This window comes from Hippopotamus amphibius, chromosome 4 (assembly GCF_030028045.1).
Source record: "Hippopotamus amphibius kiboko isolate mHipAmp2 chromosome 4, mHipAmp2.hap2, whole genome shotgun sequence".
Lineage (NCBI taxonomy): Eukaryota > Metazoa > Chordata > Mammalia > Artiodactyla > Hippopotamidae > Hippopotamus > Hippopotamus amphibius.
The window spans coordinates 86,756,602-86,774,333 of record NC_080189.1 but is presented as its reverse complement, the minus strand read 5'-3'; the positions used below and the strand labels follow the sequence as shown (position 1 = coordinate 86,774,333).

Genomic DNA, 17,732 nt, shown 5'->3' with positions numbered 1-17,732 from the left:
CTGAGTAGTGATTACAAGGATATAAATATATGTAAAAATCATCAAGCTATACACTTAAGATTGGCACACTTTACTACTTTACTATACACACATGCCTGTATATATGCTATAACTCAATTTTTTTAAAAACTAACAAAAACATGCATAAGCAAACTGCGTTATATACTTGGAAGTTAGGGGCGAAGAGCTTAAATGTTATCACCACAAAAGAAAAGAGTAATTATGTGAGGGGATGGAGGTATTCACTAACCTTAATGTGGTAATCATTTCACAATATATACATGTACCAAATCATCACATTGTACACCTTAGACTTACATAAGTTATATGGCAATAATATCTCAACAAAGCTGGAAAAAAATATGCACAAATGGATAATACACCAAATATACATATACACATATACTATAATTCAATTCTTTAAAAACAAAAATATGTACAAGCAAAAAGATAACACACCAAGGGACGTCCCTGGTAGTGCAGTGGATAAGACTCCTTGCTCCCAGTGGGGGGGCTGGTTCGATCTCTGGTCAGGGAACTAGATCCCACATGCATGCTACAACTAGAAGTTTGAATGCCACAACTAAGGAGCCAGAGAGCCACAACTAAGGAGTCTGCCTGCTGCAACCAAATAAATATTAAAAAAAAAAAAAAAAAGTAACAGCAAAATAATTGGTAGAGCTACAACGAATGATTATTTCTTTAAACTGTTCCATATTGTATAAATTTTTTTTTTTTTTTTTTTTTTTTTTTTTGGGCCACACAACCTGAATTGCAGGATTGTAGTTCCCCAACCAGGGATCAAACCTGTAACCCCTGCAGTGGAAGCTCGGAGTCCTAACCATTGGACTGCCAGGGAATTCCCTGAATTTTCTACCATGACCATATTACTTACTTTCATCATTTAAAATTAAGCTATTTCAGGGCTCTCGTGGAGGCAGCTAGCGCGAGGCTGTGGAGCGTCGTGCCCTGCGCTGCCCAGACTAGCGAACAATACAGTCAAGATGGCTAAAGGCGATCCCAAGAAACCAAAGGGCAAGATGTCTGCTTATGCCTTCTTTGTGCAGACATGCAGAGAGGAACATAAGAAGAAAAACCCTGAGGTTCCTGTCAATTTTGCAGAGTTTTCCAAGAAGTGCTCTGAGAGGTGGAAGACGATGTCTGGGAAAGAGAAGTCTAAATTTGATGAAATGGCAAAGGCAGATAAAGTGCGCTATGATCGGGAAATGAAGGATTACGGACCAGCTAAGGGAGGCAAGAAGAAGAAGGACCCTAATGCCCCCAAGAGGCCACCGTATGGATTTTTCCTGTTCTGTTCCGAATTCTGCCCCAAGATCAAATCTACAAACCCTGGCATCTCTATTGGAGATGTGGCAAAGAAGCTGGGCGAGATGTGGAATAACTTAAGTGACAGCAAGAAGCAGCCATACATCAACAAGGCAGCAAAGCTCAAGGAGAAATATGAGAAGGATGTCGCAGATTATAAGTCTAAAGGGAAGTTTGATGGTGCCAAGGGTCCTGCTAAAGTTGCCCGGAAAAAGGTGGAAGAGGAAGATGAAGACGACGAGGAGGACGAGGAGGAGGAGGAGGAGGATGAATAAAAAAAACTGTTGGGCTTCCTAGGTGGCGCAGTGGTTAAGAATTCGCCTGCCAATGCAGAGGTCACGGGTTCGATCCCAGCTCCAGGAAGATCCCACATGCTGCGGAGCAACTAAGCCCGTGTACCAAAAAAAAAACAAAAAACTGTTGACCTGTCTCCTTGTGGATACCTTAGAGTAGGGAGCGCCGTGCTTAACAAACCTCTCAGCCGAGACGTGTCTGTTGCCCTCCTTAGGTTTAATTGCCCGAATGGATCATGACCATATCGTAGTCTCTCAGAGTGCTCTAGCGATTGTCAGTGCTTTACATGAAGTGGACATGGGTGTCTGGAGCACCCGGAAACTGTATCAAAGTTGTACATATTTCCAAACATTTTTAAAAAGGAAAAGGCTCTCGTGTTCTCACTCTGTGCACTTTGCTGTTGGTGTGACAAGGCATTTAAAGATGTTTCTGGCTTTTTTTTTTTAATTTTTGTAAGGTGGTGTGTTAACCCTATGGTCATTGGCTAGGAATCCTGAGTTCTCAGCTGTACATAATCTATAGTTTGTAAAAAGAACAAAGCAACCGAGACACACTCTTGACGCTCCTTGCTTGGCGTGGAGGCTGTGGGGGCGATGCCTTCCAGAGGAGCTGTAGCTCAGGGCGTGCACTGTGGGGCTGGACCTGTGGCCACTGCAGTGGGCATCCGTTTAGCTTCAGGTTGTCTTGTTTTGTATATAGAGACATCGCATCCCACTGCCATTCTTAGCTGTGGAAAAGGGGGGGTTCACTGGCATGAGAAGTGTTTTGGATCCTTTTTAGTTGAAGTGTGGTAGTTTTAAAACTGTTTGTTTTCTAAACAAACCGTAGAACTCTTCATTGTCAGCAAAGCCAAGAGCCACTGCATCGATGAAAGTTCAAGAACCTTCTGTACTAAACACGATCTGCAACGTTCTGTTATTTTTTTTTGTATGTTTAGAATGCTGAAATGTTTTTGAAGTTAAACAGTATTACATTTTAAAAAAAAATTAAGCTATTTCATTAAAATAACAATAAAGCTAAAATCAAACAAGGTCTCTTCCTAAAGCTTTCCCTTAACAATCAAAGCACCACTGTACCTGAAGCTTACAGTGCTCATCACACTGTTCTGCAATGGTCTGCTGGATAGGCAATCTCTCCTACTTGCCGGTTAGCACAGGGATTTATTTATCTTACTCTTCCTAGCATCCAACAAACTGTCTAGCACTAGGTATCTGCAACACGAGGTATGGTTGAATATATAAGAGTATAATGAAGCAAGAAGTCAAAAATAAGTCATTTCCTCCAATGGGAGGGATTTCAAAGTCATGGGCTTGTGAGCCTGAGCTGACACTACAGGGAAGTGTTGAGACTTACCTAATAAAGATATAAACTTGTATGAAAACATTCCTAAATTGTCTCACCTGTGATTTACTGACCCAATGCCACCAATCCAATGCCTATCATTTTCGGTGGCAGTCAGAGCTCATGCATACTATAAGAATACAGATAAGCAATAACCTACCACATCTACCTGCTAATAGAAAATACCTGCTAATAGAAAATCAAGAGCCCAAACGATACAGAATCCCATCACCAACAGTGTATACACAGATCACAGACATCATGCAGAGGAAAACAGAGAGAGAGGAATAGACAGATACCAAGAGATCAAGTTGCTAACTTGCTAGAAAGTCAAAATACAAACATTAAGTCCTCCAGCAATCATACTCTTTAGTATCCTACAGAAGTGGAAACATGTTTACATACAAACCTGTGCAGGAATGTTCAGCAGCTTCATTTGTGAGAATCAAAAATCCAAAACTATCCACGTGTGTTTCAACAGGTGAATAAATAACGTATGAACACACTGTGGTACATTCACACAGTGAAATACTACTCAGCAATAAAAAGGAATAAGTTACTGATACACCAATAACGTGTATGAGCCTCAAGGGCATTATTCTACCTGAAAAAAGTGAATCTCAAAAAGTTACATACTGGTGCTTCCTAGGTGGCACAGTGGTTAAGAATCCACCTGCCAATGCAGGGGACATTGGTTCGATCCCTGCTCCAGGAAGATCCCACATGCCGTGGAACAACTAAGCCTGTGTGCCACAACTCTTGAGCCTGCGCTCTAGAGCCACAACTATTGAGCCCATGTGCTGCAACTACTGAAGCTCACACGCCCAGAGCCCCATGCTCCACAACAAGAGAAGCCACGGCAATGAGGAGCCCGTGCACCAAAACGAAGAGTAGCCCCCACTCACCACAACTAAAGAAAGCCTGCGCACATCAAAAAAAGACCCAATATAGTCAATAAAAAAATAAAAAAACAAATTTATAAAAAAAATTTTAAAAAAAAGGTTACATACTAGGATTTCCCTGGTGGTCCAGTGATTAAGATTCCACACTTCCACTGCAAGGGGGCACAGGTTTGATCCCTAGTCAGAGAACTAGGATCCCATATACTGTGCAGTACAGCCAAAAATGAATAAACATTAATTTTAAAAATAATAATAAATTTACATACTATACAAATCCATTTATACAACTTTCTCAAAGTGGCAAAATTACAGTGATAAAGAACAGATCAGAACTTACTAGGGGTTAGGGCTGAAGGAAGGATACGATTATTAAAAGGTACAACAAGGGGTAGTTTCTTTGCGATGATGAAACATCTGCATCCTAATCGTGGTGATGATTTCACAAGTGATAACATTTGATAGAACTGCACACATACACAGTGTATGTAAAAACTAGTAAAATCTTACTTGAATTAATAGTATTGTGTGAATTGGGAGACTGGGATACCAAATTTTACACTCTAAATATATGCAGTTCATTGTAAAAAAAAAAAAAAAATAGTATTGTGCCCAAATAAATTCCCTGGTTTCAACAATGTTCTTAGTTATGGAAGATATTACCACTGGGGGAAGCTGGATAAAGGGAATACAGGGAACTCTCAGTACTGTTTTTGCAACTTCTTGCAAGTCATACTATTTCAAAATTAAAAGTTTTAATTGTAAGTAAAGGTGTTAAAAAAATAATTTATAGTCAAAAAGTGTAAAGAACCGAAATGTCCATCAATGAATGGCTAACTAAAACACAGTATATCAACACAACGAAATGTTACTTGGCAATATAAAGGAAAGAAGTACCAATACATACTACAACATGGATGAACCTTGACAGCATTATGCTAAGAGACAGAAGATCATATATTGTATGATTCCATTTATATGAAACATCCAGAACAGATACGTTTATAGAAACAAAGTGATTGCTGGGGACAGGGCCAAATGCGGAGTGACAAACAAGTACGGGGTTTCTTTTTTGGGGTGATGAAAATGTTCCGAAATTGGATAACAGTTGCACAACTTTGGGAATATACTAAAAAAAAAAGATTATACACTTTAAAAACTAAATTTTTAGAAATAATTTTTATGCCATGGGAATTATGTTTCAAGAAAAGTTACGTGTGGAAAAAAATCAATAAAAAAAAAAATCTTTAAAAAATTTTATACATATGCACAGGCCCCAAAGCAAAAATCTATCCAAGCCATGTAATTTAACTAATTCTTAAGATTCGCACTTGAATGACATTGTAGTTCTTTCCTGCTGCCTGTTACTCACAATGCAGCACAATTAATAATTACCAAAATAAACTCACTGGAACAATCTGACAAGCTAACAAACTCAGTTGAGAAATCTTAATCTTATTTCTGACAACTACAAATTTTAGTACTCTAAAAAAACAGCCTATAGAAACTGGATCAATTCATAAAAACTCACAGAATTGAACTGAATTAAAATAAATGAAGTGCCACTTGCATATACAAGCAGATAATGACAAAAGTAAATCATATTACATCAAGCCAGGCCCACGTAATCACATAACTCAAGTTTGCCAGTTATTATATTAATATAGCTTAAAATTAGATCAATTACTCCCTTTCCTCCTCTGGAAAATTAATCAAAAAGCAAAAACACTGGGCATAAGAAGAACTGAATTCTGGTCCAAACTAAGCTAGTTGTGTGACCCTACCCTCTATCAGAGCTGTCTGTAAAATGCGGAATACCTCTGAGGCTACCAGTCTTCTGATGTCCCACTACCATCACTTCTCCCCTGCGCCGAGTCAAGTGACCATGGTTTCCCCACATATTATGGAAGGCCAGCTCTCAGTTTCTACTTCTCCTCACCCCCCATAATCCATTCTCTACACTGACAGCCAGTACTCTTTTTAAAACAGGAATCAGACCCTGCCACTCCCATCTGTATGCCTCCCAATGGCCTATAAGGCCAGGCCCTACCCATTCTAACTCCTCCCCGCTCACCATCCTCTTGGGTAGCACTGTAGCCACTCTGATCTTTGGGTTCCTCCAACATTCCTAACCCATACCTCCCCAGGGCCTTTGCCACACTCCCATCTCCTCCTCCTTATTCTAACTTCTGTTCAAATGTCACCTCCTCAGAGAACCGAGCGGGGACTCTGGTCCCAGCCTGCCTAGATTCAACTTAATAGCTGGATATGTTACTTACTGATGCTGTGCCCCCGTTTCATTTGTAAAGTGGTGATAACAACAGTGCCTACCCTCAAAGAATTATCACAAGGGATAAATGCATGTAAAAGCAAGCAGCACATTGACTGGCACAGTTTTCAAATGTCATTTACCACTATACTTAAGGCACCCCCGTCTTCATTTTCTCCCTATCCCTCAGCACTATCTGGAAAATAATCATCAAGAGGAGCTTTGCTTGTCTTGTTCAAAGCTCTATCACTGTTGCCTAGGAAAAGCATGCAAATACTTGTTGAATATATGAATAGATCAATCACATCAAGGATTCCTTTAAAATAATACTGTCTTGTTTAAAAGAACAAAGTGAAAATCACATTGCCTCAATCAAACAATTACGTAATAGCGCTGGTCTTCTCCTGGTCCTTGCAGACCGACCATTTCATTCAGTCATTGGTTGAGGGGGCTTTCATCATATCTAGTCAACGTAACTACAACAGACAATAGAAAAAAGCTGATAGATTAACCTGTGAAAGTGGAAGTTGAATATTGTGGATATACGCTAATTCTTTATAAACATACCACATAAATCCAAACTGCAGCACACCAAAAAAGGCTCTTGGCCATTAGGAAAGTCATACCCTGAAATATGAAAATATGAAACACACGTTGACTGACTTTAACTGAAACTGTTTTCTACATTTACGTATATATATATAAAACACAGAAACATATATACATTTATCCACCTTCACACACACACACACACACACACACAGACGCATCCCCAAAACTAGGTGAATGCTTTTTTCAACTCCTTTTAACTTTCCTGAACAAAATGGGCTATGTGGAAATACATGCTTTGAGCTGAAAGTTGTGACCCAATTCAGGAGCCTAAACATTACAGTTCTCCTCACTTACAGGCTAAACTTCTGTCGTTCACCAAAGGAAATCCCAAATATAAGGTTCTGATTGCTAGCATTAATTTTTAAAGCATCTAAAACTACCAAATATCCATTGAGATTTAACGTCTTAAGAATCCAATATCCAATTTTTACCCACCCGTTCAAGCCCTTAATAGTTTTCCCTCACTCTAACAGTTTTTTGTTGTTTGTTTTTTAAAAAAGGCTTTACCATGTCGCTGTCCACATTTTGTGACATCCTAAACATACTTTCAAGTTATATTCCGGTTTCAGTGAACACAAATCCTGTCACGATGCATCCATCACATTAGTAACGACTTAGCCAGTTTTCATAGACGCCACCATGGGTATGAAATTCCCTAGGCTGAGACCAAAGCGAATGGGAAGGGATAAAGCCTAGGAATGCTGCAGGCTACTCCCCCAAAGGAAACAAACCAACCACAAACGCTTCATGATTTTATTTAAACATGATCGCGGACTATCCCCATCGTGTCAAATATACCACAGAGTACTTCTTGCTCAAATGGAAGAGTGAAGCCACAAGTCTAGCAGAAGGAGTAAAGATGCTGAACGCTGGTAGATTCTTCAACATTAGGAAAAGAAAGGGAAAGGAAACACGGCGGCGCTCTGCGGTCGGTCTCGGAGCAGCTCTCCAGGAAAGGCTTCCCGGGCCAGGCTGGAGGTGGTTGGCGGCTGGCACGTTTGAAATATCACCGCCCTATTCACCGCCTCCCGGCACAACGAGGGGCTGAGGCGCCGCTCCGGGAACCGCCCGCGCGCACGTCCACCCGCCCCGCTCAGCCCCACACCCGAGCGCAGCCGCAGCGCAGCGAAGTCACGCTCGGCCCGGGCAGAAAGTTTCGGGGAAAAAAACCCCGAGCGCCGAAACGCACAGGTCTCGGAGCTGAACTCGCGCCAGGAACACGCCCGAGGCAAACCACTTGACAACCAGCTCGGGTTTTCAGCAGAAAGGCCGAGAGGCGGCGGCCGGGGAGGACGAGGAGGCAGCACACACGCACACACACACACTCTCGCCCCCTCGGCTCCTCTTCCTCTAGGGCCCCGGCGCCCAGGTGGGAGGGCTGCAGCCGCCTCACGCCCGCACGCGGCGCCGCGGCCCGGGCGACGGACGCCAGCGCCCCTCCCAGGAAGGCCCGCGACCCCCGAGCCAGCTCGGCGCGCCGGGGAGGGTGCGCACGCCCGGCGCCTCGTCGCCCTTCCGCCCCCGACGGCCGCGGCGGCTGGGGGCCCCGGGGGCCAGGGGGCCGGGGACGCTCCGCGGGCTCGCGCACGCCCCTCCCCCGCCTGCCCGCCCGCCCCTCCCCCCGGGCCGCCCGCGGGGCGAGCAGGAGGCGAGCGCCGGCGTCCCAGGGGATCAGCCTGCCGGCCCCGGGAATCCGGGCAACTTTCCCCTGCGCGCTGGCGGGCGAACCCCGACCGGGCGCAGGCTGGGGTCCGGGGACTGGCGCGGCGTGGACTCACTTTTTCGGATGTTTCTCTCTTTTCGGCCTCCGCTTTCGGGCCTGAATGGCCAGCACTGAGGAAAGAAGACACACATTAACGGTCGGGCGGGCAGGCCGGCCTGCGGGGCCGCGTGGCTGGGAGCAGGGGACGCCGCGGGCCACTCACCTTTCCGGGAGCTCATTCCGACGCCGGAGAAGGAGGGCGGGGGCGTCGCGGCGGCGGCGGCGGCGACACGGGTGCCCAGCCGAGCTGCAGCCTCCACTCGCTCCGCCGGCCGGGAGGAGGCGGGAACCGCGCCTGCGCCGCCGCCGCCGCCGCCGCTCCCGCGGGGGGCCCAGCAAGACCCGCCCCCGGCCGGCCCCGCCCCCGCCCAGTGGGGTCGAGACCCCCGTGCCGGCCCCGCCCACGCGCCCCGAACCCACCCGCCCGGCCCACCTGGGCAGAGGTGACCCCCCCCACGACCACCGCCCCTCCCTCCCACGGCTCCCCAGCTCCAGCCAGCGGCCGGGGCCTCCGCCTCCTGCGCCCCCGCGGCTGGCCCAGGCCTCCCCGCCTTTCCCCGGCACCCAGCCCGCGCGACCCTTCCTCTCCCACCACAGCCTCGCCCCTACCCACCCCGGCCGGTCGCACCGCCCGTCTCTCCATGCGCCCTTCCTTGGCCGGCACCTCCGCGGCTCTCACACCACCTCTCCTCACGAGGCCTCTTCTCCCCCTTTGCTCCTCTACATCCTTGCATCCCCATGAGCGCCGCTTCCTCCTCTCTGGCGGGTGTGGAAAGGGCACAGGACCAAGAGCTAGGAAACCTGGGTTTTTCACTAGCTGTATGACCTTGGAAAAGTCATCTTCTCACACCTTTATCTACCCCACAGGATTGCTTGAGTGTAATGAAGGAAAAGATGAAAATAGCATGGAAAGCAGGATTAAGCTTTTGCACATGAATTAAAGCCCAGTTCATTAAGTACCATGTATGTAACGATTTAACACAACAGCCCACCAAGGAGTTATTTCTACAAACAGGAAACTGAGTCCTGAAGAGGTTAAGCATTTTAGCCAGCAATAATTCAAATTTGGGCCTAGCTGACTCTAAGTTGATTGGGGGATAAAATGATAACTTCAGTGATCCGCTGTTTATTTAATTATATTTATAATTGAAAATACTCATCTTGACCATTTACTCTCTCAACTACATTCTTAACTGATCAGAGTAGCTAGCTTTATTTTAAAGATCCTAAACCCACGGGAATAGCACTGCTTGAACTTGAAGCGCTTTTTACTTTCTGGATATTTTTTTCCAAAATTCTCAAACTTGGGACTTCCTAGGTGGCGCAGTGGTTAAGAATCCATCCGCCTGCCAATGCAGGGGACACTGATTCCATCCCTGCTTTAGGAAGATGCCACATGCCACAGAGCAACTAAGCCTGTGCGCCACAACTATTGAGCCTGCACTCTAGAGCCTGAGCCACAACTACTGAGCCCGTGTGCCGCAACTACTGAAGCCCACTCACCTAGAGCCCATGCTCTGAAACAAGAGAAGCCACTACAATGAGGAGCCCGTGCACCACAATGAAAAGTAGCCCCCGCTCGCTGCAACTAGAGAAAGCCCGTGTGCAGCAACAAAGACCCAATGTAGCCAATAAATAAATAAATAAATTTATTTAAAAAATCTCAAACTTACAGAAAAGTTATGAGAAAAACATAGTGGACACCTATAGTAACCCATATTCATCAGTTTTGAACATTTCACCACATTTGTGTATTTCATTGTTTTAATGATGAATGATTTTTTTGCAGACTTTATTACTCTTTACCCCAAATATCTCTAAATATCTACTAAGAACAAAGATACTCTCCTACATAATCAGAATTCCATTATCACTCCAAGAAAAGTTAATATCATTATAATACTATTATCTGTAACATACATCAGCCATACTGAAATTTTTGAAAAGTCGTTTTTAGCTTTTTTCTCAATCAAGAATACAATCAAAGATCATACACTGCATTTAACTGTCATGTCTTTTTTAAGTTCCTTTAGTCTAGAATAATCTCTGGGTTTTGTTTTTTGTTTTTTTATTTTGTAACATTCACTTTTTTGAAGAATTCAATTCTACTGTTTGCAGAATATTTCTCAATTTGTATTCATCTGTTACCTATTAGATTCAAGTTAAATAATTTTGTCACGTATACTGTATAGACAATGTATTCATCTTAGTATGCTGCTTCAAGAGGGATACTATGTCAGCTTGCACTATTATTGGTGATGTTACATGTAATCATTTCTCCATGGTAAAGGTGCCTGTTTTTCCTTTGTATTTAAAAAGTAGTCTGTGTAAAAAAGGGGCAAAAGACTTGAACAGACATTTCTCCAAAGAAGATATACAAATTGCCAACGGGTACATGAAAAGATGCCCAGCATCATTAGAGAAATACAAAGCAAAACCAAAACGAGGTATCACGTCACACCTGCTAGGATGACTATAATTCTATTTGATGAAAAATAAGTGTTAGTGAGGATGTAGAGACATTGGAATACTCATACCTTACTTCTAGGAATGTAAAATGGTGCAATCACTGTGGAAAACAGTTCCACAATTCCTAAAAAACCTGAACATAGAATTATCAGCAGTTCCACTCCCAGGTGTATATTCAAAAGAATTGAAAACAGGTACTCAAATCCTTGTGCACAAATGTTCATAGCATCCCTAATCATAGTAGCCAAAAGGTAAGAAACAACCCAAATATCCATCAACATATGAATGGATAAACAAATTGTGGTATAGACATAAAATGAAATATTTTTCAGCCATAAAAAGGAATGAAATACTGGTAGATGTTACAACATGAATGAACCTCAAAAATATTATGCGAAGTGAAAGAAGCCAGACACAAAAAGTCATCTCTTGTTCTATTCCATTTATATGAAACATCCAGAATAAGCCTATCCACAGAAAGCAGAGCCATGGTGGCCCATGGCTGGGGGAAGGGGAAATAAGGAGCAATTGCTTAATGGATAAGGGGTTCTATTTTGTAGTGATGAAAATATTTTGGAGCTAGGTGGAGGTGGTGGTGGCACAACACTGTAAATGTAATAAATGCCACTGAATTCTTCTCTCTAAAATGATTAACATGTTAGGTGAATTTCACCTCAATTTTTAAAAAAGTAACCAGTGGGGTAATACTTTGAGACTCTGAGTATCCTTCCCTAAGAATCCTTCACTCCATGGGCTAGCATCCATCCATGATATCTGTTTGCATCAATTACTATTATACTGGTTGGAGAACAATGATATTATAGTCCTGTCCATCTGTTCCAACTATGTTAATTAGGTGACATGCTTATATAAGGAAGAGCTCTCATTTCTCCTGCCATCACTTTGTTTTCTGTTCATTTCTGGCTTGATTTTTGGTTTTTGTCTTTAGTATCAATATCGACTGTCACTTTGATTTTTGATTCTTGAATTGTCCCATATTTCACCAGGGAAGATGCTTTCAACTTGCTGTCTTTGGACATGTTCCAATCAGTTTTTGAGCACATCTTTACTTTCTGGCACAAGATGTTCCAGGAAACCTTGTGCTTTCCCTAACTGGGTCTCAGAACCAGCCATCTCTCTAGTTTTGGCTCCTCCTAGAAGCTGACCAGAAGCTTTGAAACCAAAGAAATCTGAGTTTGAAACCACTTTCTTTTATTATTTTTAACAGCTTTATTAAGGTATAATTCACATACCATACAATTCACCCATTTAAGATACAAAATTCAATGGTTTTTAATATAGTCACAGGGCTGTGCAACCACCACCACAATCTAATTTTAAAACATTTTTGTAGGGACCTCCCTGGTGGTGCAGTGGTTAAGACTCTGTGCTCCCAGTGCAGGGGGCCTGGGTTTGATCCCTGGTCAGGGAACTTGATCCCACATACATGCCACAACTAAGAGTTCACACACCACAGCTAAGGAGCCCATATGCCACAACTAAGGAGCTGGTGAGCCACAACTAAGGAGTTTGCCTGCCGCAACTAAGACCTGGCACAACTAAACAAATAAAATGTTTTTGTTGGTTTTTTTTTTAAGTTTAAGATGATAAATTTTAAAAAAATTGTCACCCCTAAAAGAATCTCCATACCCATTAACAGTCACTCCCCATTTCCCCCAACCCCCCTTTGCCCAAGCCCTAGCCAACCACTCATCTTCCTTCTCTCTATAGACTTGCTTATTCTGGACAAATCATATGAATGCAATCCTACCATATGTGGCCTTGTTACTGGCTTCTTTCTCATCTTGGTGTTGAAATCAATTTCTGCTGCTTAATTTTTGTTTAACCTTGTTACTTAACTACAACATATGGAAAACAGTAATAACTGTAACAGTCTTCCCAGATCAATATGATAAATAAGCTAATATTCAATAAATAGTAATTACCACGAACAGTAGTTGGGAGACACATACCCAATCTGCTGGATTTTTTGCATTCATTTATTCAATAAATACTTATCAAACACCTGTTATATAGCAGGTATTATTTTAGATATTGAGTGTACAGCATAGAAAACACACAAAAATCCTGCCTTCATGAAGCTTACATTCTACTGCCAGAAGACAGAAAATAAACAAAGCAAATATGCAAAATATAATACTCTGTTTACTAGATGGTGATAGCATCTAGAAAAAGAAAAACAAAATGAAACAAAACAACAACCTGTTGGGAAAGTGTTTAGGAAAGGCCTCACTGAGGAGGTAACACTGTTTAAAAACCTTAAGGTGATTTTTTTTTTTTTTTTTTTTTTAGCCATGTCACACAGCATTCATGATCTCAGTTCCCTGACCAGGGATCAAACCTGGGCCCTTGGCAGTGAGAACATGGAGTCCTAACCACTGAACCGCCAGGGAATTCCCAATGTTAAGGTGATCTTGCCAGTCTTTTTATTTCTATAAATTAGGAACTATATTTGCCACCTAGAATATTTGTGAATTTATTGAATTAAAATATGCCAACCTAATTATTAATGAACATTACACATACAATATTAGATGTTTAAAGAATGATAAATTATGAACCCAGTCTCTGCTGATTTGGAAATTAAAAATTTCTTTGAGATGCATCAAAATGTAGAATGGCATTTTGAAAGAAATACAAAAAAAAAAAAAAAAAGCAAAGTAATAGGAGTTTAATTTTTTTCTACATCATTTATTTCTACATATATCAAATTAATTATGTGAATATTAAAGAAAGGAAAGTATTAAAACTAAATACAGGTTTCTGTAGCAGTCCAAAATAAATGAAAAGGGCAGTACATATGCATTTTTCCCCAACTGAGCACAATGGAATTGAAGATGGACACATCATATTAATTTTTATCAAGTATAGAAACAAATTAAAGAATGCTATAAATCCAACTGCACTCCAGTATTTCCAAGTAGAGTTACTGACTCATATTGTACCTTAGAAGGTATATTTAGTGTGTCATAAAATTGGAAACAGACTTGAGAGGTCATATAATCAATCCTGGGGCCTTTTGTGGATGAGAACCTAGCTTCCTTCTAAAGTCACCCCAACACTTTTAAATTTTTAGAAGAGTTTCTTTATATCTAATCTATACCTTCTATTATGAAGATTAAGCCTATCTCTTGTTATTTCATTATAGCGTATTTCTCAGTGGCACCATTATTAACAGTGCAGCACAGAAGTTAGTGTACAGAATAGTAGAGACAAACTGTCAGAGAGTTCAAATCCTAGTTCTGCCATTAGCTCAGTAACCTTGGATTAGTTTCTCAGTTTCTCTGTACCTCAGTTTCCCAATCTGCAAAATGCAGAGAGTAGTAATACCTATCTTATACATTTGTTGTGAGGATTAAATGAGTTATTTCATATAAAATGCTTAGAAAAGGATCTAAGTGTTCCCCCCAAAATTAGCTATTCATATTTATATGTACATTAAGACATGTATTACCTATCTATTGCTGCATACCAAACCTCTCCCAAATTTAGCAACTTAAAACAAGAATTTATTATCTCACGATTTCTGTGGTCCGGGATCTTGGGAGCAGTCTAGCTGGAAAATGACGATGTCATCTGGGGCTGCAGTCATCTGGAAGCTTGAGGAAGGCTGAGAGATCTGTCACCAAGACGGTTCACTCACATGGCTGTCAGTGGGAGGCCTCAGGTTCTTGCTGGCTGTTTCAGAGAGGCCTTACTCCCCTCACCTGGATCTTTCCATAGGGCTGCTGGAGTGTCTGGCTTCCCCCAGAGTGAGGGGTCCCAGAGACCCCAGAAACTGCAATGCCTTTTATGACCTACCCTCAGAAGTCACAATCCACCATTTCCACCACATTCTATCCATTAGAAACAAGGAGAGCACAGGCTCAAAGGAGGGGAATTAAGCCACTTCTTGTAGGGAGGATTATCTGAGAGTGTGCGGACATATTTTTAAACCACCACATGGGGTCATTCCTTCTTTCCTTTGTTGCCTCTAATTTGCAAGTGAGACTCCTTTGAGACCTCTCATTCATACTGTCTAAATAGTAGAAATGAAAGGGAATTTTCAGTCCAACATTCAGACTAAAGAAAGGGGGATAAAGACTAGAAAGATTATGTAGAGAAAATCATCAATAGTAATACATTTATTATAAATAAAATGCCTTCTGTATGTGACTTTTACATAAAGCAGCTGAAAAAACCACTCCTGAAAATTCGTGCAGGGCTGGATTAGGATGGATTTAGAATAGTGACTAAGATGCCCACACAGGGCTTCCCTGGTGGTACGGTGGTTAAGGATCCGCCTGCCAATGCAGGGGACAGGGGTTCGAGCCCTGGTCGGGGAAGATCCCACATGCCACGGAGCAACTAAGCCCATGCACCACAACTACTGAGCCTGTGCTCTAGAGCCCGAGAGCCACAGCTACTGAAGCCCACGCACCTAGAGCCCATGCTCTGCAACAAGAAAAGCCACCCGAGCACCACAACAGAGTAGCCCCCACTCGCCACAACTAGCAAACGCCCATGCGCTGCAACAAAGACCCAAAGCAGCCAATTAATTAATAAATAAATTAATTAATTAAAAAAATAATATGTCCACACATATCTAAATAGATTAAATGGTCTGGCCATAACAAACTATGTTGAACTTCCCCACCCTGGGCTCCATTTCTTTCAAGCATTTAGACATGGATAAAGCCATGACAGAATATTCATTTCTCAAATATCTGAACTCTCAGAGTATAAGAATTTGGTTTTCTATTTTACTGTAACTGGTTTAAAAATTCAATATAAAATCTAATATAAAAACTAAACTGAGGGATTTCCTAGGTGGCGCAGTGGTTGAGAGTCCACCTGCCAACGCAGGGGACACGGGTTCGAGCCCTGCTCTGGGAAGATCTCACATGCCGCAGAGCAACTAAGCCAGTGTGCCACAGCTATTGAGCCTGCACTCTAGAGCCCATGAGTCACAACTATTGAGCCAATGTGCCACAACTACTGAAGGCCACGCACCTAGAGCCCATGCTCTGCAACAAGAGAAGCCACTGTAACGAGGAGCCCACGCACCGCAACGAAGAGTAGCCCCCACTCGCCTCAAGTGGAGAAAGCCCGTGTGCAGCAATGAAGACCCAATGAAGCTAATAAACAAATAAAATTAATTTAAAAAAAACCTAAACTGAATATGATTTTGCTCACAGTTAAATATTCTGTTCAAGCATAATTCATAACAATTCTTCAAAATGTATATTTGTAATCTTCAGGTAGGTTTAGGCATTGTATCTGGAGATAAAATATACTTTTACCATTAAAAAGTAGCTTTATAATCCTCATTATTATTTAATTGAACTTGCTTTTTAAACTTTTTTCTTACATAATATACATACAGAAACATGCATAAAGCACAAGGGTAAAATAAAGCGAAACACCTATGTTTAAAAGTATTGAACATTACCAGTCCCTCGAAAGCCCCCTTTGTCCCTCCTTAGTTACTGCTCCTATCAAGGTTACCTCTTGTAACAACTGCTGATGAATGCTACCTGGTTTTTAGTTTTATAGGAAATGGAATCATACACTAGGTACTCTTTTGCATCTGGCCTCTTTTGCTCAATATTATATTGTGAGACTGAGCCATGTGTTATGTTTAATAATCTTTTCATTGCTGTATAGTATTTCATGAATACACTTTTTAAAAAAAATCCAGAGGTGCTATTTATTAAACTACTGTCTCAACCCCAAACTCACCCTATTCTCAGCTTTGTAATGAGGGAGATGCGACTCAGCTAACATTTCTCCTTTGCCAGTCGATTCCCATTAGTTCTGCCAGTTGGGGGCGCTAGAGGGAGACTGGAAGGCCGGAGAAGCGAGAAGGGATTTGCTCCTTCCAGTTTGCGGGCTGTTCCTGTCGCCATCCTCTTGGCACAGGCCCTTTTTAGCAGCAGTTGGTTCCAGTCTCAAGTTTTGTGGTGTTCCTCAAATCAGCTTCATTGTCTCCCTTTAGAAGCACAATCAAGGCCAGGCCATAACCCCTCCTCAGACATCTGGGTCCCAGCTCCCTCCTCTAAGCTTCTGAGGTCTGATACCCCACCTCTGCACTGTGTTCCCCAGCCTGGGGGTGGACAATGATTCCTGCATCATTACTGTGTTACTTGTGTCCCCTTTACTCGTTTTTAGTTCTCCAATACCTCCTTAACCAAGCAATACCTTATATTAATTTTTTGTTGTTATTAATCCAATCTAAATGCAATACAAAAGTAAATAGTTCCTGCTTTCTCTCTAATGGATACATGATTCTACCAGCAATAGATGATTGGGTTGTCTCCAGTTTGGGCTATCATGAATAGAGCTGCTATGAACATTCTCATACCTCTGGTGAAATGTGTATACACCTGAAATGGAATTGCTAGGTCACAGGGTAGGTGTGTGTTCATTTTCAGCAGGTACTGCCAAAAAGTTTTCGAAAGTGGTTGCACCAATAAGTGCATTGATTCTAAGACAGTCCCAGGATCTCACACATGATCCTCAGAACTTTTAAAATTTAGAATAGAGAGTCACTAAACTCCACATTATTGTAATTTAATCTCAGCTTCAGAATTTTTATGTTGCAGTGCTAAATAAACCAAAACTTGGGGTTCCTAGGTGGCGCAGTGGTTGAGAATCCGCCTGCCAATGCAGGGGACACAGGTTCGATCCCTGCTCCAGGAAGATCCCACATGCCGTAGAGCAACTAAGCCCGTGAGCCACAACTATTGAGCCTGCACTC

At 42.3% G+C, this 17,732-nt stretch overlaps 2 protein-coding genes across 17 annotated transcripts in view; one reads left to right on the top strand and one right to left on the bottom strand.

Moving 5' to 3' along the window:
• The window catches only part of SRPK2 (SRSF protein kinase 2), a 257,349-nt gene that overhangs the window by 222,831 nt on the left and 16,786 nt on the right, over positions 1-17,732 (bottom strand). For 7 of the 16 annotated variants that reach the window (XM_057732317.1, XM_057732323.1, XM_057732324.1 and 4 more), the window contains exons 1-3: positions 9,117-9,246; positions 8,520-8,574; positions 6,697-6,756 (exon numbers count right to left, since the gene is read on the bottom strand). The exons of 1 other annotated variant lie outside the window; for it this stretch is intronic. In XM_057732317.1, coding sequence (XP_057588300.1) covers positions 6,697-6,756; positions 8,520-8,574; positions 9,117-9,146 — 145 coding nt within the window. In that variant the 5' untranslated portion in view covers positions 9,147-9,246. Of the gene's footprint in view, positions 1-6,696; positions 6,757-8,519; positions 8,575-8,666; positions 8,817-9,116; positions 9,247-17,732 lie in introns of those variants that run through there. 8 more of the 16 variants (XM_057732321.1, XM_057732326.1, XM_057732332.1 and 5 more) reach the window with 3 other exon arrangements.
• LOC130851683 (high mobility group protein B3-like) lies at positions 990-1,601 on the top strand. The gene has a single exon (XM_057732347.1). The coding sequence runs from the start codon at positions 1,005-1,007 to the stop codon at positions 1,599-1,601; it is 597 nt and encodes a 198-aa protein (XP_057588330.1). The 5' UTR covers positions 990-1,004.